General features: G+C 41.9%; 1 protein-coding gene across 2 annotated transcripts in view; it reads left to right on the forward strand.

Moving 5' to 3' along the window:
• The window catches only part of LOC137379467 (thioredoxin reductase 1, cytoplasmic-like), a 44,147-nt gene extending 31,856 nt beyond the window's left edge, over positions 1 to 12,291 (forward strand). For both annotated transcript variants that reach the window (XM_068050326.1, XM_068050325.1), the window contains 5 exons: positions 2,648 to 2,804; positions 3,876 to 3,983; positions 4,066 to 4,161; positions 5,404 to 5,538; positions 10,288 to 12,291. In XM_068050326.1, coding sequence (XP_067906427.1) covers positions 2,648 to 2,804; positions 3,876 to 3,983; positions 4,066 to 4,161; positions 5,404 to 5,538; positions 10,288 to 10,350 — 559 coding nt within the window. In that variant the 3' untranslated portion in view covers positions 10,351 to 12,291. The remainder of the gene's footprint in view (positions 1 to 2,647; positions 2,805 to 3,875; positions 3,984 to 4,065; positions 4,162 to 5,403; positions 5,539 to 10,287) is intronic.
• Positions 12,292 to 20,406: the final 8,115 nt, after the last annotated feature.

Below are 20,406 nucleotides of genomic sequence, written 5' to 3' on the forward strand. Positions count from 1 at the left end.
GGGTGTGTAGGAACTGAGGGACCTGGGGGTGCATAGGCATTGATGTTTGAAGGTGGCAGGACATGGAGAATGGTTAGTAAAGCATTTGGGTTCTTGGGCTTCATAAATAGAGGCATTGAGTACAAAAGCAGGGAAGTTATGCTGAACCTTTTATAAAGCTCTAGTTAGGCCCCAACTGGAGTATTGCATCCAGTTCTGGTCACCACACTTCAGGAAGGATGTGAAGGCCCTTGAGAGGGTGCAGAGGAGATTTACCAGAATGGTTCCAGGGGTGGAGGATTTTTAGTTACAAGGTTGGGTTGGAAAAGCTGGGTTTGTTCACAGAACAAAGGAGATTGAGGGGAGGTTTTAATAGAGGTGTACAAGATTGGCAGCCTTAGATTAAGTTAGACGAGGAAAAACTGTTCCCATTAACTATTGGTTCAAGGACTAGGGGGCACTAGATTGAAGAATTTGGGTAAGAGATGCAGGGTGGAATGTGAGGAAGCACATCTTTTTACACAGCAGGTGGTAATGACCTGGAACTCTGTCCAAGAGTGGTGGAAGTGGAGACAATTAAAGGCCTGCTCTGGTATGAAATTGAAACCCAGCCCAACCATATTCAGCCCGAGTCCTTTGATTTTTTTTTTTTTCTGCACCCGACACGGGCAACACAGTGGTTAGCACTGCAGCCTCTCTGCTCCAGTGACCTGGGTTCAGTTCTGGGTACTGCCTGTGTGGAGTTTGCAAGTTCTCCCTGTAACCGCTTGGGTTTCTGCTGGGTGCTCTGGTTTCCTCCCAGACTTGCAAGTTGATGGGTAAATTGACCATTGTAAATTGCCCCTAGTGTAGGAGAATTGAAGGTGGGGATGTGGTAGGGAATATGGGATTAACATAGAATTTCGTATAAATGTGTTGGTTGGCACAGACTCGGTGGGCCAAAGGGCCTGTTTCAGTGCTGTATCTCTTTATGACTGACCCAAATACTATAATATTAATTATATCAAACAGGTTATTGTGCTCTACCTTGTCCAAATGTTGTGATCATCCATTCCGGCAGCACATTTTCCACCTTGATGTCCCAGCTGAATGTTCAAATTTTGAAGATTACTTCCCTCCCCGAGCAAGGCAGCAGTGTCCAAGTCTGACCCAACCCGTACATGACGCATGTCGTCGGGTAGGTTTTAGAGACCATCAGTGACTTCAAGAGGATGTTGGATGGCCACTTGAGAGAAATAGACTTGCAGGGCTATGTGGATCCAGTGGGGGAGTGGGGCTGGCATGGATTCGATAGGCCAAATGGCCTCCTTCAGTCTCCTAGATAACTGACTCGTACTCTGACTCACTCCGAGGAGTCGTGGTGTCACTTATGGTGCAGAAGGAAGCCATTTGGCTTATCAAGGCCGTACTGGCTCTCAGCTACCCTGTCAGTCCCACACTCTCTCAGGCTGCCTGTCACCCTGCAAGTCTACTTCTCTCAAGTGGCCATCCAACTGCCTCTTGAAGTTGTTGGCTCCACTTCTGCCACTCTTGGCAATAAGTTCCAGGTCATTACCACTTGCTGACTTTTTTTTTATATTTTTAAAAAGAAAAAGCTTCCTTTTTAAAAAAAAAAAAAATATTCCACCTGCATTCTTCTCCCAGACTTTTGATATTCAAGGCTGACAGTTCAGTGCAGTACTGGGGGAGCTGCACTGCTGCCTTTCCGATGAGATGTTGAACTGGGGCCCCATCTCCCCCTTACCCCCCACCTCCCTCACTGGACTTAAAATGATGCTATTTTGAAGAGGAGCAGGGGAGTTATCTCTGTATCCTGGTAATATTGCACTCAGCATCTCAAGACAATTATCAGGCCATGGTGACACTACTGTCTGGGTCCTTGCTGTGTACAAATTAGCTGCTGCTTCCTCCAACAGTGGCTACACTTCAATTATTTCACTGGCTGTAAAGTGCTAGGGGGCACCTTGTGATCATGAAAGGTGCTATGGAAATGCAATCTATCAAGAAGAATGAGTCCCTGTAAAGGTAAATGATTTATAGGTGGTTTTTGTAACTAAACCAAAAAAGCAAAATTGTCTGAATTTGTTCCACCTCTGGGTGGAACTGCAGATGTTCTGACAGCTGTTCAAATGCAAAATCTCTGGCAGATGACAGGCGACTTAGGCTTTGGAGTGTGTTGGTAAAATGGATTAGACTTTGTCCTTGCACATGTGCATAGTTTATTTTTTGTGGCAATGTGCTTTGCTCAAGTCAAGTAGGCATCTGTTCAAACCCTGGCCTGGAATCCCATTGCAACATGTTCTGCTTTCATTGGATGAGTTTTTTTTTGGTTGGCAATTTGTTAGGCAGGTTGGTAGAGTGCTGCTTGAGAGCTCAGTTCAACAGAGAGACTGGTCAAACACTAGCAATGAAAATTTAGGATGCTGTTAAAGCTAAAATAAAAAGCACAAAAATGCTGGGAAACTCTCAGCCAGCCAGGCAGCATCTGCAGAGAGAAGGAGGTTAGTTTCAGGCCAATGACCTTTCAGATCTGATGAGGGGGTCATTGTGGTGAAACATTAACACTTGTTTTTTTTTTTTCTCTCTCTCTCTCTCCATGGTTGCTGTCTGACCTGTTGAATGTTTTCCAGCACTTTCAATTAAAATATTTCTTTTTTTTTCATTTTAGGTCTGGTAAGATTCCAGTCGATGACTCTGAACAAACAAACGTGCCCTACATTTATGCCATTGGGGACATACTGGAGGGCAAGTTGCAGCTCACACCAGTGGCAATCCAAGCAGGGCGCTTACTTGCTGGAAGGCTCTATGGAGGGTCCACGGTCAAGGTACAAACCTAAATTTTAATTACTAGCTTCTTGCAACAACCAAAGCAGCTTAAAAGCATGTAATGGGTGTGAAATTCTTTTTTTATTGGCACTTTTTCAGTAAGTTTTTTACTGGGGGTAAAAGTGCCAATGCACCACCCCCTCATAACATAGCAAAATTGCAAACTCCTAACCCATGATTTTCCATCTGTTTGGATGACCATTGTGAACTGAAGGCTCATTTGTGTTCTCCATGCCTGCCAAGACTTTTTACCCTGTATTCCACACTGTCTTGAATCTAAAAAGCTAATGTTTGCTGCAATTTATCAGAGAATTTGTATTTATCTGGTGCCTAATCACAAAGAGCTCCCAAAGCCCTTTCCAACCTTTTGAAATCCTGTCAATATTATGAGCATCTAGTTAGACTTTGGCAGGTGAATGTAATGAAGTGTTTCTTTTTGTGAAGTTTTCTTTTTAAATTGTTGTCTTTTACTGTTCTTGGCTATTACTAGCCAAAGGCTTAATTCAATTCCACAATATCTATCTATAAAGCTCACCTTTTTGCCTTGATTTTTGTATAACCTATGCAAAATCTCCAGTTGTGGTCTTTACAGAAAACTGGATGGCATTGCAGAATGTGATCTCAAATACCTATATTTAAAAAAAAAAACAGTTCCACATAATTAGTGATTTGATTAACTGTCACCACAGACTAGTGGCCCTGAGAATGATTGGGACCTCAAACATGAACTGCCCTTTTTTAAGTCCATATATGTGTCACCCTTAAATGGACAATATTGCTGGTTTCAACTGTTGGGCCCTCCAAGTTCTGAAAATTTCTTCTCTAAACATTTGACATTTTAAGATGCTCATTAAAACCTACCTCTGACAAAGCTTTTAGTTTCTTGTCCTAATATCTCCTTATACGGATTAGTGTCATTTTTTGCCTTGGATGTGAAAGGCACTATATAAATGCACGTTTGAGAAATTGCCGTAAAGCAAACAAGAAATGCCCATGAAAATAATCCATGGATGTTTGGAATCTGGATTCTCCACTGGTATTAACTATAATCTTTCTGATCACATCAACAGTGTAACTATGTAAATGTTCCCACCACTGTCTTCACTCCCTTGGAATATGGAGCCTGTGGTTATTCAGAAGAGAATGCTTTAGAAAGATATGGGGCAGAGAATGTGGAGGTGAGTCACCAGATTGTTAGAGTGGAAAATGTTGGATGCTATTTTTTTCCAATTTATAATTTCAATCTTTTGACACTTTCAGGTCTATCACAGTTACTTCTGGCCCCTGGAGTGGACTGTTCCATCAAGGGATAACAACAAGTGTTATGCCAAGGTTATTTGTAACAAACAAGATCAGGTATGTATTTTCAAGCTGCTAATTTGTGGGTCTTGGAAGTCATTAATATTGATCTGGTTTCGAAAGTGCTGTAATGCAGAGCCAGCAATCCAAGAAAACAATTTGAGATTGGCTTGTAAACCAGGGAGAAATTTCAACCTACCACCCTAATTGGGAAACTTATGGGGTTGGGTGCATTGCTACACTTATGCTGACCTGATTTTTACTTTCGATAAGTCACGTTAAAACCAGAGCTCCACCTGATCTCATGGGTTACAATTCCACTGCACCCCACCTACCCCCTGCCTGCTCCACTGAGCTTTTCCCTGTGCATACTGTAGCAGTTAGACAGGAAAAAAAAGAACTTGTCTTTTCATTGAAATTGAATCTGTCACTAATTTCTGCTCTGTTTAACAACCACTTGGGTTGTTTGTTCACCTACAAATGGAGGTAGCATTACAGCTTCCAGTTTGAAGGGCAGCAATTAGTGTTTTTGGATAAGGCTGGGGGATGATTGATTTACATCAGGAATCTGCCACATTGCTGAACTCCCCACACCAGCCCTATCAATACAAGGATGCACTGACCACAGCCCATCCAGTGGCCTATATATTAAAAACAAAACTTGCATTTATATAACACATTTCACAACCTCAGCATGTCCTAAAGTGCTTTATGGCCAATGAAATAGTTTTGAAGTATAGTCACTGTCATAATGTAGGAAGGGCAGCAGCCAATTTGTACACAGCAAGCTCCCACAAACAGCAATGTTGACCAGATAAATATTGGCCAGGACACCAGGGCTAAACTCCCCTGCTCTTTAATAAAGTGCCATGAGATCTCTCCACATTGACCTGAGAAGGCAGTCAGGGCTTTGGTTCAATGTCTTCCCCAAAAGACAGCACCTCCAACAGTGTTGCACTCCTTCAGTACTGCACTGGAGTATCAACTAAGATTTTTATGCTCCACTTTCTGCAGTGGGACTTGAACCTGCAATATTCTGACTCTGGGGCGAGAGTGCTACCCACTGAGTTAAAGCTGACATTCTCTAAGGGAAGTGTATCTCTCACCCCTCTGGATTCACAGATCATTGGCAGCAGTCTAGGTGGAGGTCTCATGTCTGTCGTTTTGCCTGTTGTCACCATGGGGCAGGAGGAGAGGTTTGATGGGAGGAAGAACAGCGAGGGGAGCAACTGATTTTTCTCTTTGGAGTCATTTTACAGTTATAAATGGGATTTAATCAAAGTGCATGTTCCTTTTCAGAATCGGGTAATCGGTTTCCATGTGTTGGGCCCAAATGCAGGAGAAATCACCCAGGGATTTGGAGCTGCAATGAAATGTGGAATGACCAAGGAGCAGTTGGATAGTACAATAGGAATTCATCCAGTCTGTGCAGAGGTATAACACGTACGCTTAAACCTTGTATAAGAAACACTTCTACCTTTTTCTTTTGTGATAGAAAGTGCTGGAAATACTCTGCAGTTCTGACAGCATCTGTGGAGAGAGAGTTGCTAGACCTGAGCATTTCCAGCACTTTTTGATTTTGGGTTTCCAGCATCTGGAGTAGTTTGTGTTTCTTTTGAGATACTTGAGATATTGATTTTAGTGTATTATATGCAGCCCATTGGTAGGTACAACAGCAAAACCTTTTTTATATTGCATTGTTAACTTGGTAAAACATTCCAAGGTGCCTCACAGAAAAAATTATCAAACAAAACTTGACATCAAGCCATATAAGGAGATATTAAGACAGTGGCTTGGTCAGATTTTAAAGGGCATCTTAAAGGATTGAGCGATTTAAGGAGGGGGCTCTAACTTGGGATCCAGGCAGTGTTATAATGGGATATGCCACAGTTGCACAAAGATGTTGTCCTGTTTACAAATTAACCTGAGCTAATGTTTACATTGAAGTGAAAGTCACTTCTGGTGTAGCAGCGATTTTTGCTTGTACTTTCAATTTGGTATACTGTATTTGCTACTCACTATGTGGTCTCTACATTGAGAGCAAACGCAGGTTGGGTGACTGCTTTGCGGAACACCTCCGCTCAGTCCAAAAAGCATGACCCTGAGCTTCCGGTTGCTGGCCACTTCAACACTTTCCCCCTGCTCTTATGCTCCATCTCTGTCCTGGGATTGCTGCAGTATTCCAGTGAAAATTAACACAAGCTCAGGAACAGCGCCTCATTTACCGACTTAGGCACACTACAGCCTGCCGGACTGAACATTGAGTTCAATCATTTTAGAGCATGATGAGAGCCCACCTTTTTTATTTTACTTTTAGTTTTTCTAGTGTGCCTATCCACTTTTTCATGTTTGTGCTTGAGGGCCAGGCTGTTCATTTTTCTGTCAATTAACACCCTCTCTGCACTTGTGCTTCAACACGCCATTAACATACTGTTTGCCTTTGCTCCATGACCTCCTAGCCAGTTATTCTCTGACCTTGTCCTAAAAGCCTGCTCAGGTCAGGGGGTGGGGGGAGAAAAAGAACCCAACCTGACTGATCCACAGCGGACCCGAGCCTGACTGGAAGCTGCAGCGCATGCGTGATGATGACTTTATAGTGACGTCACTCGCTCACTGCGCAGACTCCGTTTTTGTCCCGGACTCCCAGCTCCCCTAATTTTTTTAAATACTTGCTGGTAGAGCACTTAATGCCCGGCCCAACCTGACACATGTCTGGGTCGGGTAGCAGACCTTTACCTTGTCCTATCAACACCTTCTCTTTTGGTTATCTTGTGTCCTACCCTTTATTTGTTTAAAACCTATACATTTCTAATATTTGTCGGTTCTGATGAAGGGTCACTGATCTGAAATGTTAACTCTGCTTCTCTCCCCACAGATGCTGCCAGACCTGCTGAGTATTTCCAGAATTTCTTGTTTATATTTCAGCATTCCAGCATCTGCATCATTTTGCTTTTATTTACATTTAAGTGGACTGCTTTTTCCAACTTTCCTCTTGTCTTAGCACTTTCATAGTCATACTCCCCTGCCCCTTTTATAAGTTGACATAGGATATAGAAACGTGTGCTTTCACTGGGAGAGAAGGGAAGCAGTGAGTAATAGATTTAGTTTCCTGATCTCCAAGATGTTCATGTGGGGAGCCACTGGGTATAATCCAGGCACCTACCTGTGGGCGGGGGTACATTGAGAAGGCAATCATTGAGCTCTTTTTCAGAAGATCTATTTTACATTGCTTTCAGTCAAGCTCCCCTTCTGAGCAAATGCTGTTAAAGCTGAGATTGTCTGTCTGACGATGCTTAGAGGATGGGGAGTATACAGACTGACATTCAATTGAGGACTCCACTCACTTCCTTCAATTAAAAGGTATTGCTATGGGTCCTAGTTATGCCTGTCTTTTTGTGGGACATTTCGTCCAGTCCTACTCTGGCTCCCTTCCCCCAACTGTTTTCCAGTACATTGACTGTATTGGTGCTGTTTCCTGCTCCTGCCCCGAACTGGAAACTTTATCAACTGTGCTTCTAATTTCCACTCTTCCCTCTCTCTTTTTTTACATGGTCCATCTCCAACACTTTTTCCTTCCTTGACTTCTCTGTCTCCATCTCTGGGGATAGGCTGTCTACTAATATCCATTATAAGCCCTCCGACTCCCACACTACCTCGACTACATTTCGCACCCTGCCTCCTGTAAGGACTCCATTCCAATCTCCCAGTTTCTCCGTCTCCAACGCATCTGCTCTGATGATGCTACCTTCTAAGACAGTGCTTCTGATATGTCTTCCTTTTCCTCAACTGTGTCCAGCCCACTTCCCGCACCTCTACCCTCACCCCTTCCCCTCCCTCCCAGAACTGTGACACTTCCACCCCATCAGCCTCCACATCCAAAAGATCATCCTCTGCCATTTCCGCCAACTCCAGCATGATGCCACTACCAAACTCATCTTCCCGTCCCTTCGCCTGTCAGCATTCCGAAGGGATTGTTCCCTCCACGATGCCCTGGTCCAATCCTCCATTACTCCCACGGCACCTTCCCCTGCAATCGCAGGAGGTGTAATACCTGCCCATTTACCTTCGCTCGTTCTCTAACTGACCTGAAACGTTAACTCCACGGATGCAGTCAGACCTGCTGAGTATTTCCAGCATTTCTTATTTTTAATCAATTGAGCCTGATAGGGACTTTACAGTTACAGCAATCAAAGCTTGAAGATACAAAGGGGAGCTAAATGCTCTGATTTCTTCTCCTTTCCCCCGTACATGTGTCTTGCACCAACTCTGTTTTGGTTTGCCTATTTATAATGTGTTCGATGCCTCTCCTAATGACTTGCTCTCCCTCCCCATTTCCACTGGATCTTACCCAGTGTATAAGAACAGCATCCTTCATTCTACTGAAATGGTATAGTAAATCGGGGTGAACTGTAATTTTTCACACTCTGATCCATAGTTCATATTCAAGTAATTTACACTCTATCTTTGGGCTCAATATTTAGCTGTTTTCATGTGAGGTCATATTCGAGGTGGTGGGGGGAACAAGTACAGAAGAAATAATTCGTGTTTAATTTTAAAGTACTTAAGGGGTATATCTCAGATTCACCAGAATGCCAGGGTGTAAAAGATTAAATTGAAGGCAGGTTACATATGGTATTCCCTTTTAAGTTCAGAAACTTGAAGGGTGATCTAGTATAGGTGTTTAAAATGATAGGGATTCATAGGGTAGATAAGGGGGGGTGGTGGGGGGGATATTGAGAACAAGGGAGTATAATAAAATTAGAGCTAGGCTGTTGAGTGAGCTCAGTAGTGGAAATCCAGGACACTCCTAAAGGCTGTGAATGATGGGGTTGGCTATTGGTTTTCAGGACTGAGATTGATAGATTTTTAGGAATATGGAGTTGAGGTACAGATCTGCCATGATCTAACTGATCTGCAGAATAGCTTCAAAGGGCTAAATAGCCTGTCTGTTCCTAATAACTATTGCAAAATTTTATAATTAATTCTTGAATCTGTGAACATTGATCTATAGGCAGTTTGTAGAACTGCCGAAACAACATTTTACAGTTCATTGTACAATATTACTGATTAGTTGTTCTAGTAGTACAAGACTACTAATTGTTTATCATCGACAGAATTTCCACCTCTTGTGCTCCATAATGCTACTTTTAAAACACAGTTGGACTGTCAGGCATCAAGTGCAAGGTTTTAGTGGATAGGTAAAATAAATACTGCTCAAGTGAGATTTACAACTTGTAATGTACTCTATTATAATTCAAAGCACCTTACACTTTATGAAACTTTTTTTTTCAAGGTGTAAACACTCCAATAGCAATGCGATGCTCGATGTTATGACATGATGATTAATTGGCTCACATGGGGTTTTTACATCTGAGTGCTTCTGAAAACAGATTTGCATATGCTGTTTGTGAAAATTTGTAATTCAATTAACAATTTCTCAACCACTTAATAATACTTTCATGCTGTGAGGTCGTTAGACCTATCTTGAGTTCCATATTAAGAAAAACCGTTTCAGCTAATTATCTGTATTGATTCTTTGCTACAGATCAAAACATTTTCTTTTGTAAGGGGTTTTACTTTGAAGAATCCTGAGAAGTTCTTTCCATTACTTCAAAAAGCCTGCACTTTATATAAAATAAATAAATTTCCTTCTGTCACCTCACTTTTTTTTTTAAAAAACTGCTTTTTCTTTTTTGGTTTGGAAACACAGCTGACAGTCCTGGGATATGAGGGTTTCCTGTGATGAAAGGTTGAGTAGATTGGGCCTATACTGTCACCTCCAGCATGGGGTTGAGGGGTGATATTGCATCAAGATTCTGAGTGGGTTTTGATAGGTTAGATGCTGAGAGGTTGTTTTTACCCCTGGCTTGAGTCTGGAAGTAGGGGGCATATTCTCAGGCTAAGGGAATGATCATTGAAGATTGAGATGAGGAGAAATCTCCACTCAGAGGGTGGTGAATCTTTGAAAATCCACAGCTTTCTGCAGTAGAGATTTCCAAAGACTGGCCCAGGCAATCACTCAGACACTGATCATTTTCTGAGAACAAGACTGAAAGCACTGCCACCAATAGCAGGTGTGGGTGGGGTTTGAAGCTTCATTAGGAGCTCACATCAAACATAAAATTAGACCTTTTTTTTCCATTGTGCTGTAGATAACTAAAGATGGAATTTTTCTTTTTTTAGATATTCACCACTCTATCGGTCACTAAACAGTCTGGTGCGAACGTCCAACAGTCTGGCTGCTGAGGTTAAACCCTGCTGTTGTTGTTGCCATAATGGATCATTCGTCTCTGAATAATGCTGTCCGATCGGGAAAAGAAACCCCAATCTTCCTGTGTTGAGGCACTGTACTTCCTCACTACTGGGCCTTGTGATCCAGGCCACTATTAAGGGGTTTGCAGCAGAGTGAGATGATGTGCACCATTTGGTAACTGATACAACGGCGGGGTTATTACTCGTCCTCTGAAGTGAGCTGCTGATCTGTAGCGGCATCATCCTGATGCTTTCATGAAGTCCCAGCCTGGAACCAGTTTCGAATGGAAGGCTGTGATGGAAAAACTGCAAGAACAGTGGCAATTCTCAGCAAATTCAGATGCAAAGGGCTTCCACTACCACTCAAACTCTCTAATAGCAGACCAAAAGCAGAAACAAAAAAAAAAAACCCAGGTGATATTGCATTTTAGGTGCTTTCCACCTTTATGAACACTGGAATTTCCCTTACATAATCTACACATTTTACTGTCTGTCCACCTCCCTGTTTAAGTTTGAGTGGATTTATTTTAGACATTGTGTTTTAATATTGAAGCTGAATGTATTTACTGTTTCTGTTGACTCTACTTTCAGCCCCATTATACTGAAAGTAGTCTTGGGTGACAGCATATAGGCATCCTGTTTCATGCTCCCTTTCATATAATTAGGCAGAGTATGAAACAAGGTACCAATTTTATCCCCCATATCTTTAAGTTTTTGGGCATTAATGGTTCGCAACAAGATAGTTCATTCCTAAAGACATCACTTCCCTCACATTCCTATTAATGTTGGAACCTAGGGTGAAGTCTCAATGCTGTTTGTAGTACTTTTTATGTGTGTGTGTATATATATATATATATATATATATTCTCTAAAATAAAAGTTGTTTAAGTATTTAGGCCTCAACACAAACCTCTCCTAGAATAGAATGTTGGACTCTGTAGGGGTGAATTATGTCATTAAATTCTCATTTGAGGATGAGTTTGCTGCACCTACACAAGTGTTGGTGTAAAGTCATTTTGGTTCACACCTGCTATAGCTATGGTACAAGTCTGGAGTAAAAGCAAGACTCCCCAAGGAGGTGAATCCAATCTCTGTTCATTTTTGCTCCAGGATCCAGTCAGGCTCTAACTTCAGATTACACATTAGCTTTGCTGCCAGTGTGAAACTTTGTTAATCCATTGCTGTTGTTGGGGTGTAAACTGAGGCCCCAGATTTACATCTGGAGCCTTGGATTGTGAGCACAGGAGCAACAGAATGAGATGCCTTGCAGCCAAAACACTTTTTGTGCTGTTTCATCCATTGTAGTGCAAATGCAGCCTGAGTTTTTTCTCCAAACAATTTTGTTTCAGCTTATTGGAGAAACTAAAAATTAAAACTATTTCAGTCGAACCCCCTCCTGTTAAAATAATTAATGCTCCTATCTTGTGCACTGGACAAACATTTTAGTCTTTAGATTATTGCATTTGTTCAGAATGTCATAGTTTTGAGCACTGACCTAGCTTTGAGACAGTGGTGGTTAACTATTCTAAAAGCACATGCCTTCAATCCAAGCACTTTCACTCATTTATGAGAGACATTGACTATTGTAACTCGTCTTGCCTGCAGCATTCGAGTTTACAAGACTTTTTACACTTAACAGATGGTGACATAAATAGTGTGTATTTGTTATGCAGTTCACTATTGATTAGACAATGTGGAAGTATTAAATTACTCAGTTGTGCTTCTGTCAGAAGTATTTGAGATGAGTGTGGTTGCCTTTGTCCATGTAGAAAATTGATCTCTACTTTTTTTGCTTCAAAAGTATACTTGTTTGTTTTCTGTATCATCTCGAGCTATGTCGCTTTACCAGTGTCCCATGTATTTTCACTTGCATCAAATTTATGAATGTTCCTGATGTGCTGTTTTTACAAAATTAAAATTATCCATATTTAAAAACTGATGTAAGCGCATGTATATTGAAATATAGGGGGCTACAAAATCGTGGTGCAATCAGCCTCTGACTCCATTGGAAAGGAAAACCAGGCCGTTCTCAGAGTGGGACATGTAATGGGCACAGTGCATAACAAGTGGAAGGTACACCAATGAGCAGGGTGTGTAACAGGGTACATAACAGGTGGCTGATCTGCTTTTACCTCTGTGACCCCTTGCCAATGTTGAATTATACTTCGTTTCTCTTTGGCTGTTTTGAGATCTCAAACTGATAACTGATCGCAGGCTGCTAGTTTTCTTTTTAAGTTGCTGTCTGCTTCCTCTGGCCAAATTTGCAGCTGCAACTCACCCCCTTCTCCCTCTTTATTTCCCCCCCCCCCCCCCCAAAAAAAAAAGTCCCCATATCTAAAGAGGTAATACGAGGAGACTGGCGGAACACTCCTTTTGGTACTGCGTTGGAGTGTCCGCTTTGATTTTTGTGCTCTAGCTCGAGTGGGATGTGAACCCAGAACCTCATGAGTCAAAGGTCAGAGTGCTACCAACTGAGCCTCAGCTGATAAAGGCAAAATGACTGTTTGTTTGAGCTGGCTTCCCATGTTAAAATGTATAGACTCCATTTTTAGCAGGAATGTTTGCAGCCTTTTGGTTATGTTCCATTAATAATACACCTAATCACTGCCCTAATAATGTGTGCTTAGTGAATATATTGGCTCCTATGCACAGAATTTTATCCTGGTTCTGCCTAAATGAATTTAGATTTGATTTGTCCATTAAGGGATTTTAACATAAGATTTTAATCATGATGGATCTCTTGATGGATGAGGTGTAGGAATACAGTAAGGTGTGGGGTTTGCTCTTGGTGCTGTGGCTAGCTTCAGATCTTGTATTGAATCTCAGGGATGGGGGCGATTAAATATCTTGAGGGTGAGGAGTACCTGCATTTACGGCATGGATTCCTGTTTTGTGGAGGAGATGGAGTTCAGACTGATGTCCTCAAGAAACTAATCATAGAATTTTGCAGTACATAACAATGCTCTGCTTTAATGAGGTACAGTTTGTTGGCAAGAATGCTGCACCACTGATTGATTTAATCACGTGGTTTGGATCTCAACATGTCACAATCCGCAAAGCTTATGATGAATGAACTGTTCTGAGCTGAACAACATTCTGATAAAATGCCTGCTCAACAAGTGTCTTCTCACATAGCAAAGAAGCTGAAATAGCATTACTGCTATGGGGAAGAATCTAGTGGTGAAGAAAAAGCAGCTCCCTGAGGTTTCAACAATCTTCAGCGTTTCTCAAAGATGTGTAGTATTACACTTATTGATGGAGTTAAACTCGTTTGGTGCGATTCCTGGCTTTGTCAAGAACTGTAGGCTGGAGATTCCTGCTTATAAAAGTATTGCAAAAGAATCATTCTTTAGAAGGGTTAGTGTCTATTAAAACCTGTGTTTACAGTGCCCATGTGAGCTCTTCTGAGATGAAGTCTGAGTAGTATCCCAGGTGAGCTGCATGATACTACAGTGCCTAAATCAAGAATTCCAATGTGTGCTTTCTCCTTCTGGAGGAAGGGCAATATTTTTTTTCCCCCAATTTCAGCGACATGTGTAATGCATCGTCTGTATCGCAGCTTGTGGCTAGGGCAGTGGTTAAAGACTTTTTTTTTAATGTAGTTGATCAATTTGTCTCCTTTAGCAAATTTTCTTCTCCACAATTCAATGCTGTGATAAATTATGTGCATTTATATTTTAATATAGAAGCATTAGGCATTATGTCTTGGAGTACGGGTGTGAAAGATTTTTTCATGTTAGTTGCTTTGTCACTAAAGAATGCAGATGCTTTTGAAATCTGCATTGTATTGAAATGGTTTTGGTTATTGCTTGGGAAACTGGTGTAATTACAGCCTCTAAGTAGGTGCCGGCTGCGAGCGCTGTTAGCTTTCTCTGACTTCGTCTTCAGCCTTGGGTATAAAATCAAACAAAACCTGCAGCATGTGGTTGTCTTGTTCAGCTGTGGACTCGACACTGATTGAAAAAGACTCCTGCATTAATGAGACTTTATCTCCTCACAATGTGTAGCAAAAACCTTTTTTGTTAAGTAGTCCTGTCATAGTGGCAAGCAACCAGCATTTTGCACATTACATTAAATACCTACAGCTTTGGGTGATCAAGTTTTTGCAATGGTATGTTGGCACTTGCAAAAGCATCCAAGTTCCACTGTAACCAATCAGATGAAATCATTGCTTTTTTTTTTTTGCGTGTTCATTTTCCAGTAGTGCGGTGGCAGATGCTCTCTTTCTGCTGCCATGGCTCTTGTACTCTGAGTAGTGGTGAATTGTTGCCTGCCACATGTGACCTGATGCTACATGGCTTCTTGTACAAAACCATATTCCACCACCAACATGCAAAATTTAGCTTGCAAATTCTTTCACTAGATGTGCTGTAGTAATGATTGTGGCCGTTCTGGCATTCTTGTCTGCTAATACTTGAGCCTGCTTCTCTTAAAACTGCACCAGCGGTCCTCCCACATCTACCAATCGGTGAGGTGAACCATGTGTCAATGAATAAAATGTGTGAAGTTCACAAAATGACTAATTTCACAGAGCAGCTGAGATTTCATGGTCCATGATGCATTTTTCAAATGTGAAATTGGTAGGGCACTAAGAGCGATAATCTCAAGGGCAGCCAAGCTGTAGTTCATTCATTCATATAAAATGAGGATAATGATGCTTGCACTGCCAGAGTGTGTTGAATGTTTAGTTTTATACACTGTGCTGATGTACAGGAAGAGGTCATGGCCAGGACTCTGGGAGACTGTGTACTGAGAGCAGGCGATCAGAAGAAAGTTCTGAAATGGAAGCAGTGATCAATTTAAGTATGAATCATTTTCTGAAAAATGAGATTTGCTTCCCCTTCCATCCTTTCCTCCCATGGTCAGTGAGTGAGGGTCCACAGTGCGGGTGAGTCGTCGGATTAGTAAGGGTCAGTACTGGCGAGAGTGAGAGAGTTAGTGAGTGAGGGTGAGTCCTGGGATCATTGAGTGAGAGACAGTGAGTGTCAGCACTGCCACTAATCAGTTTTTGTGTGTGTGTGTGTGTCAATGGATAATAGACCAACTATTTCCTGAAGTGCAACACTTTCAAGAAATGAGTTATATTAAATTTCAATATTGATATGGATACCCACATTATCAACTAAAGCTTTCAAATTTATCCCAAAAAAGTTAGCTTCCTGGACAAGTACCAAATATGCAGATACAACCAGCATGAATATTGAGTGGTGAACATTAATGAACAGTATTTAAATGACATCCGCTGATTTTAGAATAGAAATGTTGCTTCAGTTATGAATATTAATACATGAAAAATAGTTCATCAAAGTTATTTAAAGCAACAGAAAGGGTTAGTTTTCTTTGTGTTATAATTGAATTAGACTCCTTTTATTAAAAGCATTTAATAGTTAGTCATAGAATGGAAAATGCCACACACCTGTTTAATAAATTAACATGTTATAATTGGACATGTTTTTGATGTCCTTATTACAGTATAGTATTTTATCAAATGAAAACATTGTGCCTGAACCCTAACAGAAGAACAAAGGTATGAACATTAGTAGTGCAAATTAAGTGTCACATTGTGCCAATTTTCATATGCTCAATGGGTTTTTTTTTCTGGATACAGAAGTGCAGATTAAAATAAAAAGCCATCTCTTTCAAAAACATTGAATGCTTTCATGGTGAAATTGTGGTTAGCATAGGCTGGGAATTTGCAAGCTATGCCACCCTATATGCCTGACCTTGTTGCCTGTTGCTAACTCTCGCTCTCTCGCTCTCTCACACGCTCTCTCGCTCTCTCACACGCTCTCTCGCTCTCTCTCTCACACGCTCTCTCACACGCTCACACGCTCTCTCGCTCTCACTCTCTCACAGATGTTCAAGAACTCGACGAAGGGGTCAAACACTATTCAAATCAGGCCAACAATGAGGCAGCCTAGGCACTCTCATTTTCTGGTCCAACTTCACTGTGTAAAATGGGCACTACTTAAGACTGGATTTTAATCAGCCCCAAAGGTATGGAACACTGGTTTGGCCTGAACTGGAGTATTGTGTCCAATATTGGGCACTGCACTTTAGGAAGGTTGTGAAGGCATTAAAGAGGGTGCAGAGAATATTTATGAAAATGATTCCAGAGATCAGGATTTCAGTTACACGGATTGATTGGAGAAGCTGGGGTGGTTCTCAGAGAAGAGAAAGGTGAGAGGAGAATTAATAAAAGTGCTCAGAATTATGAAGGAGTAGATAGGGAAATGGTTCTTGTTGATGGAAGGGTTGAGAACTAGAGGACACAGATTTAAAGTGATTGACAAAAGAATCAAAGGCAACGTGAAGAAAACCTTTTTAGGCAGCAAGTGGTTAGGGTCTGGGATACACTGCCTGAGAGTGTGGTGGAGGCAGATTCAATCCTGGATTTCTGAAGGGAATTGGATAAGTAACTGAAAGGAAAAAATTTGCTGGGCTATGGAGAAAGGGTAGAAGAGTGGGACTAACTGAATAGATCTTGCAGAGAGCTGGCACAGACTCAACAGGCTGTAACCATTCTATGAAGAAAGAAATATTAAGTTCAAATGAAGTGTAACAAAGTTCAACTATTTCAGTGTAGAGTGTCAGTGATGCATTTATTGAAAATAGGGGTCAGTGTAGAAATTTTGCAGAAGAATTATTTGTCACATCAGTATTGAAATCTATGGGGGTTAAATTGGACCTTGCTGTCCATTTTTTTAGGCAATGCCCAGCCATATAAGGATTGAAAATGGGGTCAAAAATGCATATGCACAATTCCAAAAGGAACGTATGCAGGATGCTACTTGGTAAAGGGATTTGTGTGTGCTCAACGACATGCAACATGCCGAGCAGGAAGGTCATGGTGTGAGTGTGCAGTGCTGATTGATGTCTGTGCTACCATTTTGGAATTGCACAGTCCAGTCAACACTGTCTTAACCTTGCAAAGATGAATGCAACAGGGAGAGAGAAGAAGAGAAAGAGGTACAGAGAGAGATGGACAGCGAGAAAGGGATAAACAGAGACAGAGGCATGCACACACAAATGGAGGACGAGAGAAAGGCAGAGAGGGAAGGCTTGGTGAGAGACAGAGGGACGGGCAAATAGGTGTTTTCTGATACTGCGCTGGAGGTCTTGATATAACACGTGGAGAGAAGGGGAGACATCCTGCATTTGCAGGGGCCGAGGGGTCGGGGCAGGAGGCCTTCCAAGCATATGCTTATGGGACAGTGGGAAGAAGTAGCAGTGGCGGTCAATGTTAGGAGTGTAGCTCCAAGAACAGGGATGCAGTGCAGAAAGAAATTGAATGATTTGACACGAGTTGTCAAGGTGAGTGGGTTCAATCTTCAAATGGCCCACCTTACTAACTGCACCACTAGCTTCACCCACTGCTCAATTCATTACATCCCATCACCCACCTACCAAACATCTCTATCGGTTAGACTGGGTGTGGTTGTGACAGTTTCAGGATAAGGTATATTGCTCAGTAAATAATTAATCTTTTGTTTTAAACCTGCAAGAAAACCTGTCACTGTCTGTTTATTTGACACTTAAAGCACAAAGGGGTTAAATCCTAATCACAAAAAAACTTGCTGCAGCCATGTGGGGAGTTGAACACTGGGAACCACCCACAGCCCTCACCATGTGTTCGTAACAATATGTGTTACCTCACCATCGCACATGTAACACTGTGTTGCAAACATAGCACATGCAACTCATAGCTTGTAGACACTGGCAGCTATTCAACCATGACAGGCACATCTGCTAAACATATTGCAGGGCACTCACTGACACACTTCCCTCTTTCTTGCAGGAGAAGGCAGCAGTAATGAACTGGAGGACAAGCATGCCTGCATATTTTAACTCCCATGGAGGGGGCATCGCTGGTCTCTGGAAAAAGGTCATGAGCTGGAAATGTTTCTTTGTGTACTGAGAGCCTCAGTGACCTCCCTTATGCAGCAGTGTACTGCAAACGAGGAGATGTTGCTTATATCTCCAACAGCACCCTGGAAGGAGCCAGACGCATATAAAAAAAACGCCGTCACCTCAGCAGTCACAGGCACTGCAGTCTTCGCCCTGCTCTGAGGTTGCAGCTGTGGCTGCTGCAGTTGGCTGATTTCAATCGCAACTGCTTGTGTGAAGTGAAGACATGTCAAGCATTGGTCCTTGCTGATGTTGAGATCAAAGAATTACTCCTTGAAAACCATTGGCCTCCTGCTCTCCCCCACTTCCTCCTCCCTCTTCCAGCAGCTAGCCTTGCTCTGTGTGGCCTCTTTTCGCTCTTCCAGTCATGTACAATTCCTGGAGAATGCCCTACCAGGCTACCCACGAGTGGAAGTCGCCAGTTTCAGCACTAGATTTTAAAAGACCAAAAAGTACTTCACCAGGCAGACAACTCCCTCTGCAGCATTCAAACTGTAACCAAGTGTAGGATAGCTCCAAACACACGTCCAATTTCACCAGCAGCCAATGAAGATAATCTGTAAGTAATTCATGATTCATTTAAATAGTGCTGGTGGGCAAGGGTCCTTCAAGTTGTTTAACTTTGTGCTCAATCTCTCACCCATTCAGCAGAGCTTCATTTTTCAGAAATCTCCCACCACTTCTTGCAGCCTCAATGCACCTCTCCTTTTGGAGGTGCTAGCTGTCTTTAGCTAGTGTCGGCCACACATGATTCTGGACCCTTTGCTGATGTGTTCAGCCAATGAACAGAGTGGGTAGCACTATTGCATGCGGCAAACATTTGAAACGACAGGCAGCACAAATTCAACGTGTTGCCCGCATTGCAATGAACAGGTGTGGGTTAATCACATACCGTGATCCACATGCTGTTTTAGAGGGTTTATCCAATTTAACCCCAATGTATCATGGAGCATCCAGTGGTGTACACTCAAAGAATACTACTGGGGCTAAAAGGGCCAAATTATAAGGACAGTTTGCATACATAAAGTATGGGCCCCCCCATTTTACTTTTATTTTTAGTTTTTTCTTTTTTACAATTTTTTCCTTTTGTTCATTTCATTATAGTTTGTTCAGTTTGCTTACCCACTGTTTTTTTTCATGTTTGTACTTGCTGCTGCTCAATCTTCAGTCCGTTAACACCCTATCTGTGCTAATGCTTTGTCTTTCAACACACCATTAACATATTGTTTGCCTTTGCTCCATGGCCTCTTGGTCAGCTATGTGGCCTTGTCCAATCTACACCTATATCTTGCCCCACCCCCAGCTCACTTGCTTATAACCTTTGACATTTCTAATATTTGCTAGTTCCGAAGAAGTGTCACTGACCCGAAACGTTAACTCTGCTTCTCTTTCCACAGATGCTGCCAGACCTGCTGAGTGGTTCTAGCATTTCAGATTTCCAGCATCCGCAGTATTTTGCTTTTATATTATTGCATACATAAAGCTTCTATTCCCTAGATTATAGAAGATTAAGGGATGATCTTATTGACGTTTAAGATGATTAAAAGATTTGATAGGATAGATGGAGTAAAACTATTTCCTGTGATGGAGGAGTCCAGAACAAGGGGATATAAGATTAAAAGTAGAGCTCGACCGTTCAGGGGTGATGTTAGGATGCACTTCTTCACACAAAGGATAGTGGAAATCTGGAGCGCTCTCTCCCCCCAAAATTGTTGAAGCTTGGGGATGGGGAGGTTGCGGGTGGGGGGGTGGGGGATGGCGGGGAATCAATTGAAAATTTCAAATCTTTGGTTAATAGATTCTTGCTAAGTAAGCAAACCACAGAAGGTTCGGGCTGCCATTTCATGGCATACAGACTCTGATAATGGAGTCATTTTTATTTTAAATAGTCTTCCACTTTGTATCCAGTTAGCACTTAATAATTCTGCACATGCCATTTAAAGGAGACAACATGATGCAAGTTAAAGTGGGGAAATTAGAAAAGACAGTAAATCCTTCACGGAGTAAAATTGTGCATTTCGGAATGCAACTAAATGATAGGACTAAAAACAAGGACTTCAGTGACATGGAAAGACTGGAGAAACTGGGATTTTCCTCTGAAGAGCAGAGAAGGTAAAGGGAAGAATTGCTAGAGCTGTTCAA

This window comes from Heterodontus francisci, chromosome 18 (genome assembly GCF_036365525.1).
Source record: "Heterodontus francisci isolate sHetFra1 chromosome 18, sHetFra1.hap1, whole genome shotgun sequence".
NCBI lineage: Eukaryota > Metazoa > Chordata > Chondrichthyes > Heterodontiformes > Heterodontidae > Heterodontus > Heterodontus francisci.